The sequence below is a fragment of the Canis lupus genome, chromosome 22 (assembly GCF_003254725.2).
Source record: "Canis lupus dingo isolate Sandy chromosome 22, ASM325472v2, whole genome shotgun sequence".
In the NCBI taxonomy this organism is placed as follows: domain Eukaryota; kingdom Metazoa; phylum Chordata; class Mammalia; order Carnivora; family Canidae; genus Canis; species Canis lupus.
The window spans coordinates 46,613,415-46,633,683 of NC_064264.1; the positions used below are offsets into that span (position 1 = coordinate 46,613,415).

At 35.5% G+C, this 20,269-nt stretch overlaps 1 protein-coding gene across 3 annotated transcripts in view; it reads right to left on the reverse strand.

Annotated features, from left to right (window-relative positions):
* UGGT2 (UDP-glucose glycoprotein glucosyltransferase 2) overlaps nt 1-20,269 on the reverse strand; it is a 184,115-nt gene that overhangs the window by 54,693 nt on the left and 109,153 nt on the right. For all 3 annotated transcript variants that reach the window (XM_049099391.1, XM_025441332.3, XM_049099392.1), the window contains 7 exons: nt 18,648-18,812; nt 18,174-18,297; nt 17,980-18,078; nt 15,364-15,458; nt 10,768-10,974; nt 6,817-6,948; nt 1,436-1,560 (listed from right to left, as the gene is read on the reverse strand). In XM_049099391.1, coding sequence (XP_048955348.1) covers nt 1,436-1,560; nt 6,817-6,948; nt 10,768-10,974; nt 15,364-15,458; nt 17,980-18,078; nt 18,174-18,297; nt 18,648-18,812 — 947 coding nt within the window. The remainder of the gene's footprint in view (nt 1-1,435; nt 1,561-6,816; nt 6,949-10,767; nt 10,975-15,363; nt 15,459-17,979; nt 18,079-18,173; nt 18,298-18,647; nt 18,813-20,269) is intronic.

Below are 20,269 nucleotides of genomic sequence, written 5' to 3' on the forward strand. Positions count from 1 at the left end.
ACTTTTAGAATAAAGGAGAATATCTTTATGAACTCAGGCTAGAGAAAATTCTTAAACATCCTATACACACACACACACATATATGCAGACCACAGATAAGCTATGAAGGAAAAATTCTGATATTTTGACATTGAAATTAAAAATGTCTATGTATCTGGTAAAAAAAATTACAATAAAAAAGTAAATGGCCATGTCACAAGCTATAATATGTAACGTGCATATAAGTCATAAAGATTAGTATACAGAATCACAGAAAATGGTTTATACATTTTTAAAAGAAGAAAATAACCCAACAGGTAACTAAGCAAAGATGTAAACAGATATTTTACAGAAGAGTAAACATGAATGAAAATAATTATATAAAAAGATACTCAACTTTACTAAAAGTCAAAGAAATTCAAATTAAAAAAAGATACAATTTCACATCCACCAGAGAGAAAAAAATTAACAAGTCGGATAACACCAAGTATTGGTAAGAACTTGGGGAAACAGAACTTGCACATTTCTGCTGGAGTGTTAACTGTTGTAGCTATTTTAAAGGACAGAATTTAACAGCAGCTGGTAAAGCAGAGGACATGCATACCCTACAACCCAAGTGTACACTCCTGTGTTCTAAAGGAACTCACATTGCACATGGAGACATTTAAAGCTGGTTCATTGCAGCTTTCTCTAATAGTAAAAAACTGAAGCCAAGTCAACTGTACCTCAGTAATGGATTGTACAAATGAGTTACAGTATATTCATAAAACGAAACACTAAAAAGGAATTAAAATGAAGAAACTAGTTCTACATATGGGAACACAGATAAAGCCCCAGAAGTTGCAAAGGAGCCTACAGTAAATAGCATTTCTCTATACAAGTTAGGCATTCAGTGCAATCAACACCAATCATGGATATTCACATGAGAAGCAAAAGCATAAACACAAATATGAAGTCATGCACACAATATTTCAGGAAATGGTTACCTCTCAGGGAGAATGGAGACTGGCTAGGTGGGCAAGAAATAAAGAGGACAGTAAGATCCAAGGCAAATAAAACAAACTATTAACATCTACAGTATGGCGGTGAGTATATGGATGCCTTTTGTTATTTAAATATTCTCTATATATCTTTTATATCTTACATACGTATTTGAAATATTTTCTAAAATAAAAAAGAAACATTTTTTTTAAAATTTTTTTTTTTATTTATTTATGATAGGCACACAGTGAGAGAGAGAGAGGCAGAGACACAGGCAGAGGGAGAAGCAGGCTCCATGCACCGGGAGCCCGATGTGGGATTCGATCCCGGGTCTCCAGGATCGCGCCCTGGGCCAAAGGCAGGCGCCAAACCGCTGCGCCACCCAGGGATCCCGAAACATTTTCTAATCTTAAAAAGAAAAATAAAAAAGCACCATCCCCCAAAATGAATTGCTCTTATGATTTTAAATACTTACTTCTTTGAGCTAATTTCCATATTTTCAACAATGTCTTTAATTTCCTCTACTAAATTAGTAAATGTTATTTTCTCCAAGAAGTAAAAATCTTCTGTGTAGAAATTTTCATCTAAAGGTCCTAGGAACTTAAAATGAAAGTAGTTTTATTATTGTATACCTTCTAGAAGATACCAGTTTGGGACATTTTCTCATCAAATAGAAATTTAAGCAAAAATCGCTTACAGATTAAACAGATGTAGCTATCAATCTCACCATTTACTAAATCTACTGGAAAACAAAGAAGAGAAAAATGTTTCTCACTTTGATATTACAAATAACATTTGCATTAACACCAAAATCAAACAGACAGAATTAAAAAGTAGTAAACTGCTTCCATTTGAAAGTTTTATTTTGAAACATAATGCTTCCAATAACCAAAGGCTTTTTATCCTAAGGTAAATTATGAAACCAAGTATCTATACTTTATAAATCTTTTATTTTCAATTTGCTTTTTTATTCACCTATAAATTGCAGTCTACACTATGTCGATATGAATTAGTAAATAAGCAAGGTATAAAAGAGAAAAAAACAAGACACAAATCACATAACTACTGAAATGTACCAACCCATCTTCAATTGAACTGATGCTGTATAAATGGTTTGGAGCACAGCAAGGTCATGCAGGTAAGTTTTATACCAGTAACTAGAGAGGGGCAAGATGTCAAATTCCACATATCTAATTTCATAGGATGGCTATTCCATCATAATGACCACCAACTCTACTACCATTAGCATTCCCCGAGGCAACTAGCACATGCTGTCATCAGAATTTTATGAACCCAAGACTCGATGTAGAAGGTGAGCCTGACATAGTCTTATGTACTAAATAATTACACTTAATGACAAACAACTAGAAGGTATATCATCCAGAGTGTTTTTTTTTTCTTGGTAAAAAGATCAGAAAAAAAATTATTGTAGCAGACTTTCTTACTTCCTCTTCATCTGCTTCTGCAACTAATATTTTCTAAAAATTAATGAAGTTCTTGAATCTCTTCTCATTTGTCCATATCACAGGTAATATTCGTATTCAGCGAAACAAATACCACGTTTTGCTTTAAACACAGGCTCTTAAAAACGCAAAAAGTGGGCACTATAAAACTAAAAGTACACATATAAACATTTCATTGCTTTAAGATTTGGTAACACTTTTAAGACACCTTTGAAAGCACTTTCAATGTTGTATTTTATGGACTATGACTCGGAGAAGCCTGGAAAAGAGCTGGATTTTATCTATACCACCTCTAGTGACTGAAGCATTTTGGTTAATAACTAAGAAAAAGGAAATATGACCTCAATTTATTTTAAGGGGTTAATTAGATTGGCTATTCTTCATTGATTAAATTCACCAGAGAACGGCTGTATTTCACCTATGTAAGTAGTATAAAAAAGCTAGGAGAAGCTTGATTCTTTGGTATCTTAATTCTTCTACTTAAAATTGAATATAATATTTGTGGAGTAAGGTAACTTAAATAGTATAAAAATCATGGAATGTCCAAGTGAGGAAAAAGGAATATTGAACTTGAAAATCTTGTAAAAACATAAAAAAACCTAACTGGTGCTTATCCAACCTATCCATCTTTACATTTTGGAAATGTAATTTTTCAGTTATATAGAATAACTGTTGTAATAGAAATGCATTACCTCCTTTGAAAGCTCATTAATATTTCAGAAAACTCTGCCAGAGTATTCATCCATATGCTGAGCAAAAAACCTCTACTCTCATGGAAATCTCAGCAACTGGCCTGATTCTTTACTGACTCTCGTTAAGTGTAACGCAAATAGAGTCTACAAATGTACCCACTCTTTCTCATGATAGCCTTCAAATAGTTAAAGAAAAAAATAGGAATTAATATTTACTGAAAATTTACTGTCTGGGGCTGTTTTATGCCCTTTAATATAAACTATATTTAAGCTCTGATGACTGTAAAATAGACCATCACCATTCCCACTATTCAAATGACATTTTCAAACCAAGTCTCACAGAGGTCATACAATCAATGGTGGACATGGAATTTGAATCCAGATTTGTTTGGCTAAGAAAAAACCTTGTTTGTTTCTCCACTCTCTGCTACTCCTTGTGTTTCACTAATTTGCAAACCTGTAGGTTAATAATAGTAAATTTATTATAATTATAGTAGCAGTGTTAGTGTTTTATTTAATACTAAAAATACATAAATTTTTAATTCTTGAGCATATAGTAAGAAAGTATAAGATGATCACCACATCCTAGTTTTGATCACTGCATTAAACAATTTGACTTTGAGTATGTTCCAATTCTAACAAACATTGGACAGGTTCAGAATGAAAACTGATTCTAAAATGTTAGATTTCAACCATTAAACTATCTGGCTCAGAGTTGTAACTGCTACAATTGCTGTCATTATTGTGCTTTCTAGCATTACACTGAGACAGAGTAATTAGCTAAGTATTATATTACAGCTCATGAACCACAGTACTTCTTTTCAGACATATTATACTTTTCTATTCGAATCATAGTTCCACAAAAATATAAAATCATAAATTTCTATGAATCAACACAAAAGTCAACATAATTCAACTTAATATCCATCTCCAGCCCCAGCCTTTCCCCTGAATTCAACTCATATGTTCAACTGCCAACCCAATGAGCATAGGTGGAGATCCAGAACTGACCAATGAACTTCTCCTATGTCCAGAACTGAATTATTTTTCCCCTTCCATTCCTCCTGAACAACCCCACTCTGTCAGCAGACTTCCTTGCCTTAATACATGGCAACTCTACTCTGCCAGTTACATAGTTCTCTAACATCCCACATCAAGTCTGTCAGCAACTCCTGGTCACTCTTCCTCCAAAATATAATCCCAACCACTCCCCTCACTACCTCCACTAGAGCCATTCTGGTCCAAGCCACCATTAGCACTCACCAGGACTACTGAAATAGCTCCCAACTGGCTTCTTGACCCCCTATAGTTTATTCTGAATATAACAGCCATTTAGAGATCCAAATAAAACATAAGTCAGATCATGTCGGTCCTCTGCCCAGAACTATGAGCCTCACAACTCATTCAGCATAAAGCAGGAGTCCTTAAACGGTCTATAAAACTCTATATCATCTTGTAGGCAGCTGTTTTCTGTGCTTCTCTTCTGAATAATCTCTTTGTACCTGCTATTCCTAGAACACACACCAATCATCTCACCTTGGGACATTTGTCCTTACTGTGTCCTTTATCTAGAACATTCTTCTTCCAGATATTCTACATGGCTTGCTCTTTCACCTCCTCTGGTTCTATCCAAATGACACTTTATCAATAAGGATGCTATTTGTTGTCTGTAGCTGCCCACCAAAATACAAACTTCATGAAAACATGTTTTTTCACTACTATACTCTGAGAACCTAGAAGAATGTTTGATTCATAGCTGATGCAAAATTAGAATCTGGAGCGTTTTGGTTTTTTTTTTTAAAGATTTTATTTTAGAGAGAGAGAAAGAAAGAGAATATGAAGGAGGGAAAGGCAAATGGAGAAGGAGAGAAAAAGAATCTCAAGCAGACCCTGTGCCGAGTGCAGAGCCTGATGTGGGGCTCGATCTCATGACCCTGAGATCATGACCTGAGCTGAAATCAAGAGTTGGAGACTTAATTGACTGAGCCACTCAAGTGCCCCAAAGTTCTGATTATTTTCATAAATTTCAAGGAAAATGAAGAGAAACTATTATTCTAGGAAAAATAAGATAAATGTAACTAACTACATTTGTTATCACTAATATTGATAACATATGAATTACATTAAGCAAGGACAAAGAAAACATGAAGGAGTTTTTCCATAATGTATAACCAAAAGGCAAGGTAACTAGATACAGCAGGTGTAATTTTTCCTCTTTATCCTTTAAAATTCCAGGCAGATTCAAAAATACTTATATACTGTAAACCTGTTCTAAAAAGCTACATGTCCTCCCAAAGCAACTATCAAAAAGAAAAAGCAATGTAATTTCTGGGCTTCCACATACCTCACTATCAAATTCACAAATACTTCATCTATTACTATAATAATACATAACCGTTGTCACCAATTTGTAAAATAGCATTGCACAAAGATGAACCTTTAGTAGCTAATGCAATTAGCCTGGAAACTACATAGAAGCAGATATATTTGATTTGTGAAGGCTTGCAAATATGAGTCCTTTACTATTCTCCAATTCCTAGGATTTATAGTTGAAGAAATAAAGAATAAGCATAATTTTAAGGGAAAATGAGATGGGAATAAATATTCATTAAGAGACCTCATAAAAATGTGGAAAACAGGGGCGCCTGGGTGACTTAGTTAAGCATCTGCCTTGGGCTCAGGTCATGATATTGGGGTCCTGGAATGGAGCTCTGTGCTCAGCTCCCTACTCAGTGGGGAGTCTGCTTCTCCCTGTCTCTCTGCTTGCGCTCTCTCTCAAATAAATAAAATCTTTTTAAAAAAATGTAGAAAACAAAGAAAACATTAAGAGTGTATTAGAAGACACTTGAAAGACAATTTAGGGATATATAATTTGGTAGTTCAAGCAAAGATATGTCAAACACATAGTTGAATTCTTGATGAATCTAACCACCAGATTCTATTTTTTAAAATCTAAATAATTCCTGAGAATAAAACCAGATTCTCACATTCAAAAAATAGTAATAAGTAAATATCATCATGAATTTTGTAGGTCTATAAAGATTCTCTAATCAGAAAAATGTTTCTGATATACTAAGAGAAAAAAGTATGATATAAAATTTTATGCATACATATATATAATAGGATTACAATTATGTATTTTTACAAACCAGATATGGCTATATAGAGTAGAAAAAAGGGTTAAGAGGTAAAACAATAAGCTATAATACATTTTATTAGGAGGGTAGGAGTAAGAGTGATTTTTCTTATAGATTTTAATGATTACATTAACAAGTATTACTTTATACCTCAAAAATAACAGTTCAGTACTTTTGGAAGTTAACACAATCAACTGTAGAGAAAAGCTACAAGAAGTAAAAGATGTCACAATGTACTTTCCACACCTACTCCAACAGTGGTTCTCAAGTCACAAAGGTTGCAGCAGATACTAAGTTGTTTGTTCTAATACTTGTATTACAGCAAAATAAAAGCTATCCCTATAAGAACATTTTTACCCACCACATTGATTTTCATCTTGGGGGGATGGGGTGGAATAACAAATAGTGTACCCTTTTATTTATGATGAGACCAGTTGGTATGTTCAGTACAGGAGCCTCATCCTCTGGAAGTGCTACATCAAGTGTGTTGTGATAGAAAAATATTTGAGACCCCCTAGATCATAAGGTCAGTGAGAAAAGTGAGCTACTGCTTTTTCTACTTACTTTCCCATTGCTGACAATACCTATTTCTCCAGGACTCAATTTAAGTACATCTTGACAGAACAGCTGATGAGTTCGGAAAATATTCACTCCAACAGTATTGTATTTTTTCTCAAAAGCATTCTTATCCATCCCCTAAAACATAAATTAAGAAGTTTGAAATCAGTAAGAGAAAATATGTTAAATCATTTTCCTAACAAAGAGTGCTTTAATATATTAATACAAAATTTGAAATTATTCTAAATTATGATTTTAAAAGGTACTATTTTCTTCTGAAACACAAAAAAGATTTCTTTGCCAAGTCAATTACAATATTTGTAAATCTTGTTACAAGTAGATATTGTATGTCATTCATTATTTGAAATTTTCAGGTAGATTATTGATTAGTAATATGCTAGGTGGCATCAACATAAATAAAATTTAATGTTAAAGTAATGAAACAAAATGTTTATTAAATTCTGAACTTAGTACCCCATTGGGTATACTCGGAAAAAAAAAAAAAAACTGTCCAAAATATAAACATCCTATCTCACACCACATTATACCAATCTCACAAAACCAATTTAGTGATAATGCATTTTATTTCTGAAATATAAAAATAATCCTCGGCAAGAGTAAAAAAGAAAAATATGGACATTCACCGAAAATAAACCATGAACAGGTTAGTCACATCTTTACACTAAGATATATTCTCCAGATCAGCACTTATCAAACTTTAAAATGCAATCACCTGGGTGTCTTGTTAAAATGTAGTTTCTACTCAGAAGATCCAGGGTGGGGCCTTTATTTTTGAATTTCTAAGAGGTTCTTGGGTATTCGCACAATGGCAGAAATGTTCCACCGCACTGTCCAATATGGTAGCCACAGCCACGGATGGTTATTGAGCACGTGACATGTGGCTAGTACAACTGGGGTGCAGAACTTAAATTTTAACTTAATTTAAATTTAAATTTAAAAGAGCCACGGGGGATCCCTGGGTGGCTCAGCAGTTTAGCGCCTGCCTTTGGCACAGGGCATGATCCTGGAGTGCCTGGATCGAGTCCCACATCCGGCTCCCTGCATGGAGTCTGCTCCTCTCTGCCTGTGTCTCCGCCTCTATCTCTCATGAATAAATAAATAAAATCTTTAAAAATAAATAAATAAAAAACAAAAGAGCCACAATTAGCTAGTGGATACAGTATTGGACAGTGTAGCCTTAGATCCTGTTTACTTCCAAAATCCCTGTCTTAATCACCCCACAAGCTCCTGAATTTCCAGCTCATGCAACCTAGTGTCATTAGACCAACCAATACTCAACCCCTTCAGTCCTAGCACTTATTGTCCATCATACCTCCCATAATTTTTCCCTGAGTTAGACCTCAAAGTCCTATACAACTAAAACCTTCCATGCTTAGATTCCTTGAATACTTCCCTGAATTCATATTAACCTGGCAAATCCCCAACTCTGTTTAATGCAGCTCTGCCTCCTCTGCAACCAGAGCCAAACTCTTAATACGGCTAGAGAAAAACATGTAACTAATACTGATCTCACATTCAGTTTAGGGTCATTAGCCTCAGGTGGTCCCTCAGAAACCTTCTCATGCTAATGTATTTAATTCACTTGCTCATTCTCAGAATTAAGAGAAAAGTATGTGGCATTTTCTCTTCTTTCTTCAAACCTCTAATAATACCTACTCTCACTCTATACTTGGCAAATAACTGGAATTTCTCCTGAAAATGAAAATAATTAGAAGTACTTCATTCTGCTACCACCAAATAAATCTACTCTTCTGTAACCATGCCCAAACATTCTGGCTTCTTTCTGGTTAAAGTGGATGAACAGTTCTTTAAGACCAACAGTTAACACTTGTCCATGGGATCCTGGCACCTCTTATCTACTCAAGAACCTTGCTCCTACTCTGCTCCCCTATCATCGTTTCTCACTGTTTGGATGGACTGTCCATTAGCATACAAAAAAGTGGTATCTCCCCAACCTAGATATTCTTGACCTCAAGTTATGTTCTATGTACAAAATATTTCTCTGTTTGCAATAAAGTTTCTTATAAGAGCTATCTGTATTATCTCTAGTTCCTGATTTCCCATTCTCTTTTCAATCTAATTTACTTTTTTATACCTACTACTCCACTGAAATAATTCTCATCAAAGTCACCAGTGATCACCTTCACAAGTAAATGGTCAATTATGAAGCCTAATTTCAGGAACATCTGCATGGTTGATTATCCTTTCCTTGAAAGACTTTCTCCAAGTGACTTTCAGCATACCACACTCTCCTGGTGATCTTCCTAACTTGTTGGCTGCTCCATCTGCCTCCTTTACTGGATCATTTTCTTGTATACTCCTATATGTTGGAATGTTCCAGAGCTGTTTTCAGCCTCTCTTCTTTCACCCAACTCACTTCTGAAGTATCTCATCCAGTTTCTTGGCTTTAAATGATATATAATGTTGCTAACTCTTAAAGTGTCTAACTCTAAAAATACCTCAACTCTGAATTGATTTCTATACTCATAAATTCAACTGTCAACCCAACGTGTCCACTTGAATGTCAACAGGAATCTACAACTTAATATGTATAGACTTAACTCTTGATCCTGTATGTGTCCAAATCTCTTCATCTAGACTTCCCCATCTCAAAAAAGGGCACCACTATCAATTCTGGCTGCTTAAGCTAAAATGTAAGGATATTACTACCTTCAATGTCATATACAATTGATCACTTAATCCTGTTGACTAGAGTTGTAACATTTTTATGTGCCAACCACTTCACTATCTTTACCACCACTATCTAGTCCAACACCAGTATTTCTTGCCTGGATTATTGCAATAGCATTCTAATTATTCATCATATTTCCGTTCTTCTGTTTACTACCAAATCTTCACATGGTATCATCCAGAGTCATCTTTTTAAAGATTATTCACTTCTTCAAGATTGCTCAATCGTTTCCCATTATACTCAGGAAAGACTTCAGTTCCTTACCGTGGCCTATAGGTGCTTGAAATATCTGGGCTCTTTTTCTGACCTCATCTCCTTGTACTCTCCACATCATTGTCTCTATTTTGCTCATAATGATCTTCTGCCTATATCTCAAACCTAGAAAGCCGGTTTCTGTGGCAGTCCTTTAGACTTACTGTGTTCCTGAATCTGGTACATTCTTCTCACAGATTTTCCATGGCTTGATTTCTCATTTCAAACTTCTGCTTAAATGTAGATGTCAGCCCTGACCAACCCAGCTAAAAGAGCATCCCTCAAACTATCTACCCTCTTTTTTCTTTATATTTTTCCAGTACCATTAAGTTTGTCTGTCTTTCCTACTACCATGTAAGCTATACAAAGCAGGGACTCAACATATCTGCCTTGGTTGAAAGTATATCTCTACTGTCTGGTAGACAATAAGTATTTTTCAAGGGATTAATGAATCTTCCTTTTTGAGGATCATCTTCCATCTTTAAAATTTTCCTCATACTGAACCCCTTCAGGGAAATACCTAAGTATTGGGGATCCCTGGATGGCTCAGTGGTTAAGCATCTGCCTTTGGCCCAGGGCATGGTCCTGGAGTCCCAGGATCAAGTCCCACATCAGGCTCCCTGCATGGAGCCTGCTTCTCTCTCTGCCTATGTCTCTGCCTCTCTCTCTCTCTCTCTGTCTCTCATGAATAAATAAATAAAATCTTAAAAAAAATACCTAAGTATTATATACATAATCCATTAGCTCCCCTTCTTCATTTAAGTACACATAGTAAACTAGAATGCCTTCAACTTCAAGGATCACAAAGTCACAGTAGAATATCTGGTCTGCTAAATGTCTTGATGCAAAGTCATATCATTTAATTTATTTACCTTTTCCTGTTTGAAGGAATGTTTATTATTTATTGATGTTTTTCAGTAACATAGTAACACCAGCTAATACTTTCTAAATATGCAACAGATACTTATTATTCCAAACAAATAGCTACTGACCTCAGTAAGGAATGTTTTAATTTTTTCTCCAGAGTAAATAGCTGTAGCAGTTTCTTCCTCTGCCAGTTTCCTGAGAAAGTTTCTCAAAAAGCTGTTTTTCTGTGTAAGAAAAGCTGCCAAAATTCCTCTAGAAATAACTGTGTTCTCTTCATTTATTTTTGATGTAGGATTATAAATAACCCCCAAACGGCTATGAACGCTTGTTTTCTGCAAAATACATTTATAGGTGAAAAAGATCAATATTTCACACATCTTTGTACAGCTGAACTTTTTTTTTTTCAATCAAGTTTGTTCACTTTACCACACAGCATCTTTCACTGTGGACATTTTACCACACTGCATCTTTCTCTGTGGATGCTTTACCACACAGCATCTTCCTTTGTGGATGCTTTACCAAACAGCATCTCTCTGTTTCCACTCAACATACTGGTTGTGTGATTTATCAACACTGTTTTGTGTAGCTGTAGTGACTTTATATTTTAGGACTTTACAGAATTCCACAGTATGAATATACTCTATTTTACTCATTCCACTGTTTGGCATTCAACAAACAGAGCAAGAAGAATACAGCATCAGCCATGAAGTCTTCTTGCTAGAACATGCTGAAGATGAATCTAATTAAGCTTCAGACATAACTTCCAGTACAGAGGAAATATAAGGGCTAAGGAACAAGTTAAAAATATACAAGAAAAAAAAATCAGTGAAATTCAGAATGTGAGATTTTTCTACAAAGCAACCAGCTTGGTCTCTTTAAAAAGTCACCAAAATGCGGATGTGACTGTTGTACCATAAGACAAACTAATGAAATGTCACAATGAAATGCATTGTGGGAAACATGTTTGGATCCTGGTTTGAAAAAAGACAAAACATCTCTGTGGGAACAATTTAATTCACTAAGTCTTCAGACTTAGTACTAACAATGTGATAGTGGTATTGCAATTATGTAGAAGAACATCCTAATTTTTGGAAAGTGCATGGTGAAATAGTAACGGATGATGTATGCTGATTTCTACAACTTACTTTAAAATGATCCAGACTATTACTTCCCTTCCCCTGGAAACAGAAAATTAGTAAAACAAATATGGCAAAATGTTAACAATTATTGAATACAGGTGTTATGTATATAAGTGTTCATTATATCAGTCTTTTGAACTTTGTGTAGCTTTGAAAAGAAAATACAGTCTCCAATAAACAGACCCAGAGAGCTATAAGGAGAGGCCCTAGTAAGATAAAGGCAGAAGTTAAATGAAATGAAAATGAGAGAGGCTCCAAATAGAATACTGGCAAGAATACAAATAAGAACTGATACCACAGATAATTAAATTAATGAATTAGATCAGGAGTTAGCAAATTACGACCTATGGATGAAATCCCATCTGGAACCTGTTTCCACATGGTCCTCCAGGCAAGAAAATGTTAGGGGAAATGATAGAGTAGCCAGAGGTCTAACAGAATCAGATAAAGAGATAGATGGAAGAGCTGTCCTGGGTCACACTCATCCTCAGGGTCAGAAAATTGTGTATATTCTATGCTGGCCCCACTTAGGAAAATGAGAATGGGGCATGGGGCATGCTTGAAGGCATTCCCCCTCAATAAACACTGCTGAATAAAAAACTACTCTGACTAGGCAAATCCAAGGAAGTCAGGTTTAAAAATAATATTAAACTCATTCTAGGTCATCTGGAAGACTTCATGCCAAAGGCTGAATCTTCTCAGGAGTAATGAGAAAGGGAAATTCCAAGATACTATTCCATGGGTAAATGTTGGGCTAAATCATAAAACTCCTGAACTGGGAAAGTAGCCTTTAAGTCAAATACACATGCAACAGTAAAGGGTGAACATCTAACTGCTTATGGGGGCATAAGCACAAACTCTGGGTGATAATTGGCTTTTGCTGATTCAAAGGCAGTTTCTAGGAAACCAAGATAAAAGATAAAAACAAGGAAAAAAGTCTGAGCAGGAACATCAGAGAGAAACAATGAGAGGGAAACAGACTATAGAGTTAGTTCAGTCACATCAGTAAACAAATGATCAAACAAACAACAGGTAACCCTGGGGATGAAGTGATACCGACATCCAAATGTGTTATGTATTATATAAAATGTTTGGTTTTCAATAAACAATTATGAAACATGCACTAAAACAGGGGAGTATGATTCATGAAAAGGAAAAACACCAAGCATTAGAAACTATCTCTGAGGGGTCTTACACGATGGACTTAATGTATATATGTGTTCAAAGAACTAAAGGGAACCATGTTTAAAGAATTAAAGTATGGTAATAACTTATTACAGTGATAACAATAACAGAGAAATTGTAAAAAAGAAAGAAATGAAAATTCTGGAGTTGAGAAGTACAATAACTGAAATGAAAAATTCACTTAGACGGTTCAATAGATTTGAGTTGGCAAAAGGAAGAAGAATAATTGCTGAGTTTAAAGATAAATCCAGGGCAGCCCCGGTGGCTTAGCAGTTTAGTGCTGCCTTCAGCCCAGGGCGTGATCCTGGAGACCCGGGATCGAGTCCCGCATCAGGTTCCCTGCATGAGCCTGCTTCTCCCTCTGCCTGTCTCTCTCTCTATCTCTGTCTCTCTGTCTCTAATAAATAAATAAATAATCTTAAAAAAAAAGATAAATCGAGAGAATGATAATATGAAAAACAGGATGTAAAACGAATGAACAAAAATGAACAGATCCTCAGAGAAATGTGGGACACCATTAAACATACCAATATGTGCATCAAGGGAGAGCCATATACATTGTAACTACTGGGAAAAGGCAACCTGTCAGTCTTAGAAAGAACATGCTACCAGAAATTCTTGAGAAGAATGAGAAGGCAGAAGTCACATACTCCATAGATCCCTAACACCCTTTTTTGCAATGTGCTGGTCTGCAGGCCACTGATAGAAGCCAGAACATGTTCTTAGATTATCTAATATGACATGAAAATTCTCCTGGTTGATGTTATGTTTTGTTCCTAATATATTAACTATTCTTGGTGTGGTAGAGCACCTCCAAGAGGGCCCCCAATGATCCCTACTTCTTTGTACTCATGTTTTTATAGAGTTCCTCCTCATTACCAAATAGCAGCAATCTGTAAGAAACAGGTACTGTGGAAGCACAGTGTGTGACTTCTGAGGCCGGATCATAGAAGACATTGTTGTACCTGTCTCTTTAGTTTAGCACTCTGGGGAAAGTCAGCTGTCACGTTAGAAGGACACTTAGCAACGCTAAAAAGAGGTCTATGTGGCAACAGAATGAAGTGCTGTCTGAACAGCCTGTGAAAAGCTGAGGCCTCCTGCTAGCAACAAACCCTCTTAGAAGCTGATGCTCCAGCTCCAGTCATGCCTTCGAATGACTGTAGCCCAAATCCTGGCTGCATCCTAATGAGAAACCCCAAGCCACAATCACTCAGCCAAGTCACTCCTGAATTATTAAACCCCAGACACTGTGAAAAATAAATGTTTATTGTTTTAAACTGTTAAGTTATGGGGTAATTTGTGATCAGCAAGAAATTTATACTTAGCTAATACAAAACAATTCCATAAAATACTTTGGTTTATGTTTCTTATGTGTATTTAATCTAGACAGATTTTTTTGCTTAGAAATACAGAGTTATAAAAGAGTTTTTTGGGTTTTTCTGTTGGTTTTTAGGGATAATGACAGCAAATGGGGGGCGGCTGGGGAGAGGGAGAGAATCTTAAGGAGGCTCCAAGCCCAGTGTGGAGCCTAATGTGAAAGTCAATCTCATGAAATTATGACCTGAGCTGAAATCTAGAGTTCAAGAGTCAGGCACTTAAACAACTGTGCCACCCAGGTGCCCCTAGAAGAGTATTTTTAAATAAATATAGAAATGTATCCTATTGAAGTCTATTGGTTTGTAATTCTCTAATAACAAAAAAAAATTAAGGTTCATTTAAGGCTTAAAATACTCTTCAGTGAGATAAATTTGCTTTTTCTTAAATAATCAGAGAAATAAAGTGCGTGCTGTCTGATAATGTGATGAAACACTGCTATTACAAACTGCTGTTGGTAAAAAGCAGATCTGGGGTCATCGATGTAATAGTACAGTCTAGAGCCATTCACTCTTTTAGCAGCCTATATATAATCATTAGGTATTAGTCAGATCTAGCTGCTACAACAAAGTAACCATGCACAGGGCTGCGACAACTGAACTGAAATTTATTTCCCACAGTTCTAGAGCTTGGAAACCTGAGATCAGGGTGTCAGCATGGTCAGGTTCTGGTGAGGACACTCTTCTGGGTGTCAGACTACTGATTTGTCCTTGTATCCACACATGATGGAAAGACAGTGAGCAAGGCTCTCTGATCTCTTCTTACAAGGGCACTAATCCCATTCATGAGGGCTCCACCTCATGACCACATTACCTCCTAAAGGTCCCACCTCTAAATACCATCACACTGTTGATCAGATGTAACATATGGATTTTGAGGGGGAGTTCCTGTCTTAGTTTCCTCAGCAACAACTTGATGTACTTAAAATGTTAACATGGAGGAGAGTAAAGATTTAATGATTTTATTTGGCTTTCTCAAAATTAACAAGTTAAAATTTTGTATTAAGAATATCTAAATACTCACCATGTACTTTAATGCATTAAACAGTAATTTTCGTCCAGATGGTTGGTCAAAATCAGCAATAATCCAGAGAGTAACTGAAGAAATTACATCATCTTCTGAAAGTTTCAAATAGTTTAGTCAGACTATCTCTTTTTAAAATCAAACTAAAAGCAAGGCACATTTCCATTAACATACATTAAAACATATTAAAATATTAAAGTGAATTTTTTGAAAATAAGCAAATATTGCTAAAGATTATATACACACATATACTGACATGCATATAAAAATACTAGAAGAGTGTTCTATAAGTTTATATAAACTCAGATAGCAAAAAGAAAGAATAATCCCTAAGGGACATATCCGTGGAATACTTTCATTAGTAGACAAAAATTTTATTATGCTTATGTTTTCAGTGTTGACAAACAAAACTGTCTTCCAGCTACAGCAACATTTTTTAAATTGATACTTATACCCCACATATATGTAAAACTAGATACAATAAAGGTTATTAATAAATATTGAAAACAGCAATATTTTATTAACTTACAATCCATTTACTTCAAAATGTCTATTAGTTTTCTTAAAAATTAAGATTTATTATAAGAATCTATTATTTATAATAGACTTATAATAGAATCTTAATAATAAATTTATAAAAATTTATTTTATAATAAAATATAGAGAGATAGGCAGAGACACAGGCAGAGGGAAAAGTAGGCTCCCTGCAAGGAACCCGATGTGGGACTTGATCCTGGATCCGGGGATCATGCCCTGAGCTGAAGGCAGACGCTCAACCACTGAGCCACCCAGGTGTCCCAATCTCTGCTATTACTATCTTGGTCTAATCTATACCGTCTTGTGCCATCAACATCAATATAATTCATTTTTCCGAAAAAGTTGAAAATTTGGAAGCCACAAAGAGAAACAAGTTTTAATTCTGAAGTCATATTTAAATGGGTTTAATTTCATCTAGGCTCAGCATGTAACACCTGAAATAATACTTGTCTAGCCATCATTAAAACCTATATAAACATTAGTCCCTCAGATCACATGACCTACTTAAAACAACTGCAAAAAATCTGCTATACCAAAAACTTATTCCTAAACAGATGTGAGGCTATAGTTACTACCATACTCAGTAATATCTAACTACACAAAAACTGTAACAAAAAGAAGGCTAACATTGAGTTCACACTGAAGCAACTTAAGAGTAAGGCAGTAGGGACACATTCCTTCAAAGAAGAAACGTAAAGAATTCTAATGCCTTCTTAACGTCAGCACTTTTACCATCACGGTAAATTGAGAAAGATTTCAAACGTGCTAAGTAAATTTCTCACAACTCCATTATTTCTTCACATATTTACATAATTGTAAGAAAGAGGAAATTAGGTGTTTCTTAGTATTCTTTTAAATTGTTAGAGATTTAACCAAAGGTCATTAATTATAGGCTAACGTATTCTGATGTCCAGAGGCAATTTTCAAAATATACTCCAGAAACAGAGTGATAAATAGATTTCTCCTATTTTTTATTCCCTGTTTCTTTGTTTCCTTTTCTCTTAACATAGTCAGGAACTTACTCTGCCATAATACAGAACTGTATTATATTTTATTATTTGTTAGATTTCCTGGAGATAGATCACTTTATGAATATAAAATCAAGAATCTGTTAGAAAGTAATTCTGAGGCTATCTGGTCCAAACTTGACTCCACAGCATTCTAAAACTGGGTTGGGTGGCTTCTGCTTAAAACTCTCATATGTAAAAATATAGCATTTACTATATAGTTCATTCTATCTTTAGATTACTCTCATTGTTAGATTACTGCTTTATATACCAAGATAAAAAACTTCCTTCTTTCACCTTCCATGTATCTGCTCTCACTTTTCTCTCTAGAGCAAAATAAAATGAAACAAAACCAACCAAACTCTTTGTCTGCATGAATAGGTCACTATATTCTAACAAATGTGTGGCCCCACTGAGATTCCCCTGTCCAGGCTAAATCCGTATTTCCAAGTACGTTCCTGTATCAGTCTCCCCTCCTTTGTTATAATTCCCAAAGTAAGGAAAAAATCCAGATATTGTTTAATTAGACTGTAGAACTACTCTCTTCTGATCTGGAAATTATACTCGTATTCGTGCAGTATAAGGTATCCATTTTCACAGTCCTGAAAGGGTTTTACTGCTTTTTTTTTTTTTTTAAGATTTTATTTTATTTATTTATGAGAGACATAGAGAGAGAGGCAGAGACACAGGGAGAGGGAGAAGCAGGTTCCATGCAGGGAGCCCGACGCGGGACTCGATCCCGGGATTCCAGGATCACACCCTGGGCTGAAGGCAGGCGCTAAACCGCTGAGCCACCCGGGCATCCCTGCTTTCTTAAAAAGGTGAAAAATGAAATAGCTCTCTTTGAGAAAGGTAAAAAAAAAACACAGTGAACCCCTGGGCATATACGATTCAGTAGAGTCAAAGGCAGTTTCTCGGCACAACACTTACATCATAACAAACTACAAACTCTCTTGGAAAACAGACCTCTAGTCAAATAGCAACGTACAAATTCATTAAGCAACCACCTTACTAAAATTACAAATTTTGCTACTTTAGGAATAAATTCAGGAAAGTAAAATATGTGTATTACCTTCTTGGGTTAAATAGTACATGTTCTCTGCTATTATAGCACTCTTATCTTGTGAATCCAAGAAAAAGAACGTAGAGAAATCTTCAACATCAGTAGTTACTGAAAATTTTCATATTAAATGTTAAATAAACAATTAATAAAACATTCACAACTCAATAAGCATTTGTAGGAAGTATATGGAAGGATTATTTTACCTGATGTGGATATTAAATTAAGGGGCTGCCACTCTGTGTCCAAAATCAAAGGATTTACACGGGGTACAACATTGTTCTTTTCCATAAGGAAATCAATCGCACTTGTTCGGTCATTTAATGTGCCCTAACAACAAAAAATATTACTCAGGTAATATAGGCAATTTATATGCATATATTTTAAAGTTATGCATAGAATACACTTAAAGATTACGTCAATGAAGTAAATAAATAATTTAGGCAATTAAGATTCATACAATAAGTTTCACAATACATTTGCTGTAAAAATTTGAATTTTCTTTCCAATTAAGCAATTTTTTTAATGTAATTATGCACAGGTAAGCTTAATTAATTACTACTTTTAAATTCATGACTAAGTGATCAGGATGGAAACTTTCATCATGAAAAGATGTTTTAATACAAAAAATCATTTATAAATATCATTTATCATGTATTTTCTCATAAATGCTTACCTACCATGAAAACCTCCCTTTGTAAATTTATGGTTGCATCCATCATTCTGTGAAGAACAGTTGTTTCCAGCTCTTCAGTATTCAGCTCTTCAAGCTTAAAGGGTTCTCCATTATAAAGAGCTTGGGGCAAAGCACCCAGGCCAGTCATCTTATAAAAGCTTGCTCCTTCCTATTTAATAGTTCAAAAATGCCAGAGAATTAAACTAAATATGGCTATCTGGAAAAGAAATGCATATGAAAAATAAGGGACAGACACTGCCATATTTTTATAGGCCATAGAAAAAAATGTGATTTTGCTAATTTCACTTGTCCTCTGCAAACATTCTTAAAGGACAGTACTTTACCTGCATAAAGCAAGAATTAGGAAGCTTTTTCTGTAAAGGGCCAGCTAGTACACATTTCAGGCTTCACGGGCCATCCATCTCTGTCTCAACTACGCACACAGCTCTGATGTTGTGATACACAACATCAGTGAAATACAACACACGGATGCATGAACGTGGCTATGTCCCAAGAAAACTGTGTTTGTAAAGACAGACAGTGGGTAGGCAGGATTTGCTGGCCCTTGTATAGAGCATAACATGTTTTTAAAAAAAACACCATTTATCTGTATCAAAGAGTAATTCATCCCTGCATTCATTTATTTAATAAACATCTACATGAATCCATGCCAACACCATTAGGCTAGACGCTGTGAATACAGAGCTGAAAGTCTGCCCTCAAGGGGTTCATAGACACACACAAAATGGGAGCATCCACACAATTCCATGGGAGCCAGGGAGAAGAGTATAACCAAGCGTGAATAAGGAGAGAAAGGAGTCAGAGAAAGCTCTGGGAGGGAGTGGCACAGAAAGTCTTGAGGGATGAGTAAACATTTGCCAAGAAGATAAAGTGGAAAAAGATATTCCATGTGAAGCAAGACAGTATAAGAAGGAATGGAAGGGAAGAGAGAATATGGTATGATTAGGCAATTGCGAGTAATCTGTGCCTACAGTGGGCAGAGTTACATATGTGGGAGTGATCAGATACAGGGGCACAGGCCAGAACCTGAAAGTGCTCAACATCTGGGTTTTATCTTGTGAGTGAGAAAGTGTTACTAAACAATTCATTTGCTATTCAAAACTATGTATTATCGTAATTATTACTGCCAACATTCTCACAATTACTCTGTGAAGCTAAGTATGACTGTTACATCCATTTCACAGATGACGACATATGGAGATGAAGTCATCTCAGGTGCCACCCAGCTACTACATTTATTTATTTATTTTTCAAGTTTTTATTTAAATTCTAGCCAGTTGGGGATCCCTGGGTGGCTCAGCGGTTTAGCGCCTGTCTTTGGCCCAGGGCGCGATCCTGGAGTCCCAGGATCGAGTTCCACGTTGGGCTCCCAGCATGGAGCCTGCTTCTCTCTCCTCCTGTGTCTCTGCCTCTATCTCTCTCTCTCTCTATGTCTATCATAAATAAGTAAATAAATAAATCTTTAAAAAAATAAATAAATTCTAGCTAGTTAATAGGTAACTGTCATATTAATTTCAGGGGTAGAATTTAGTGATTCATTACTTACATATAATACTCAGTGCTCATCACAAGTGGCCTTCTTAATCACCATTGCCTATTGAACCC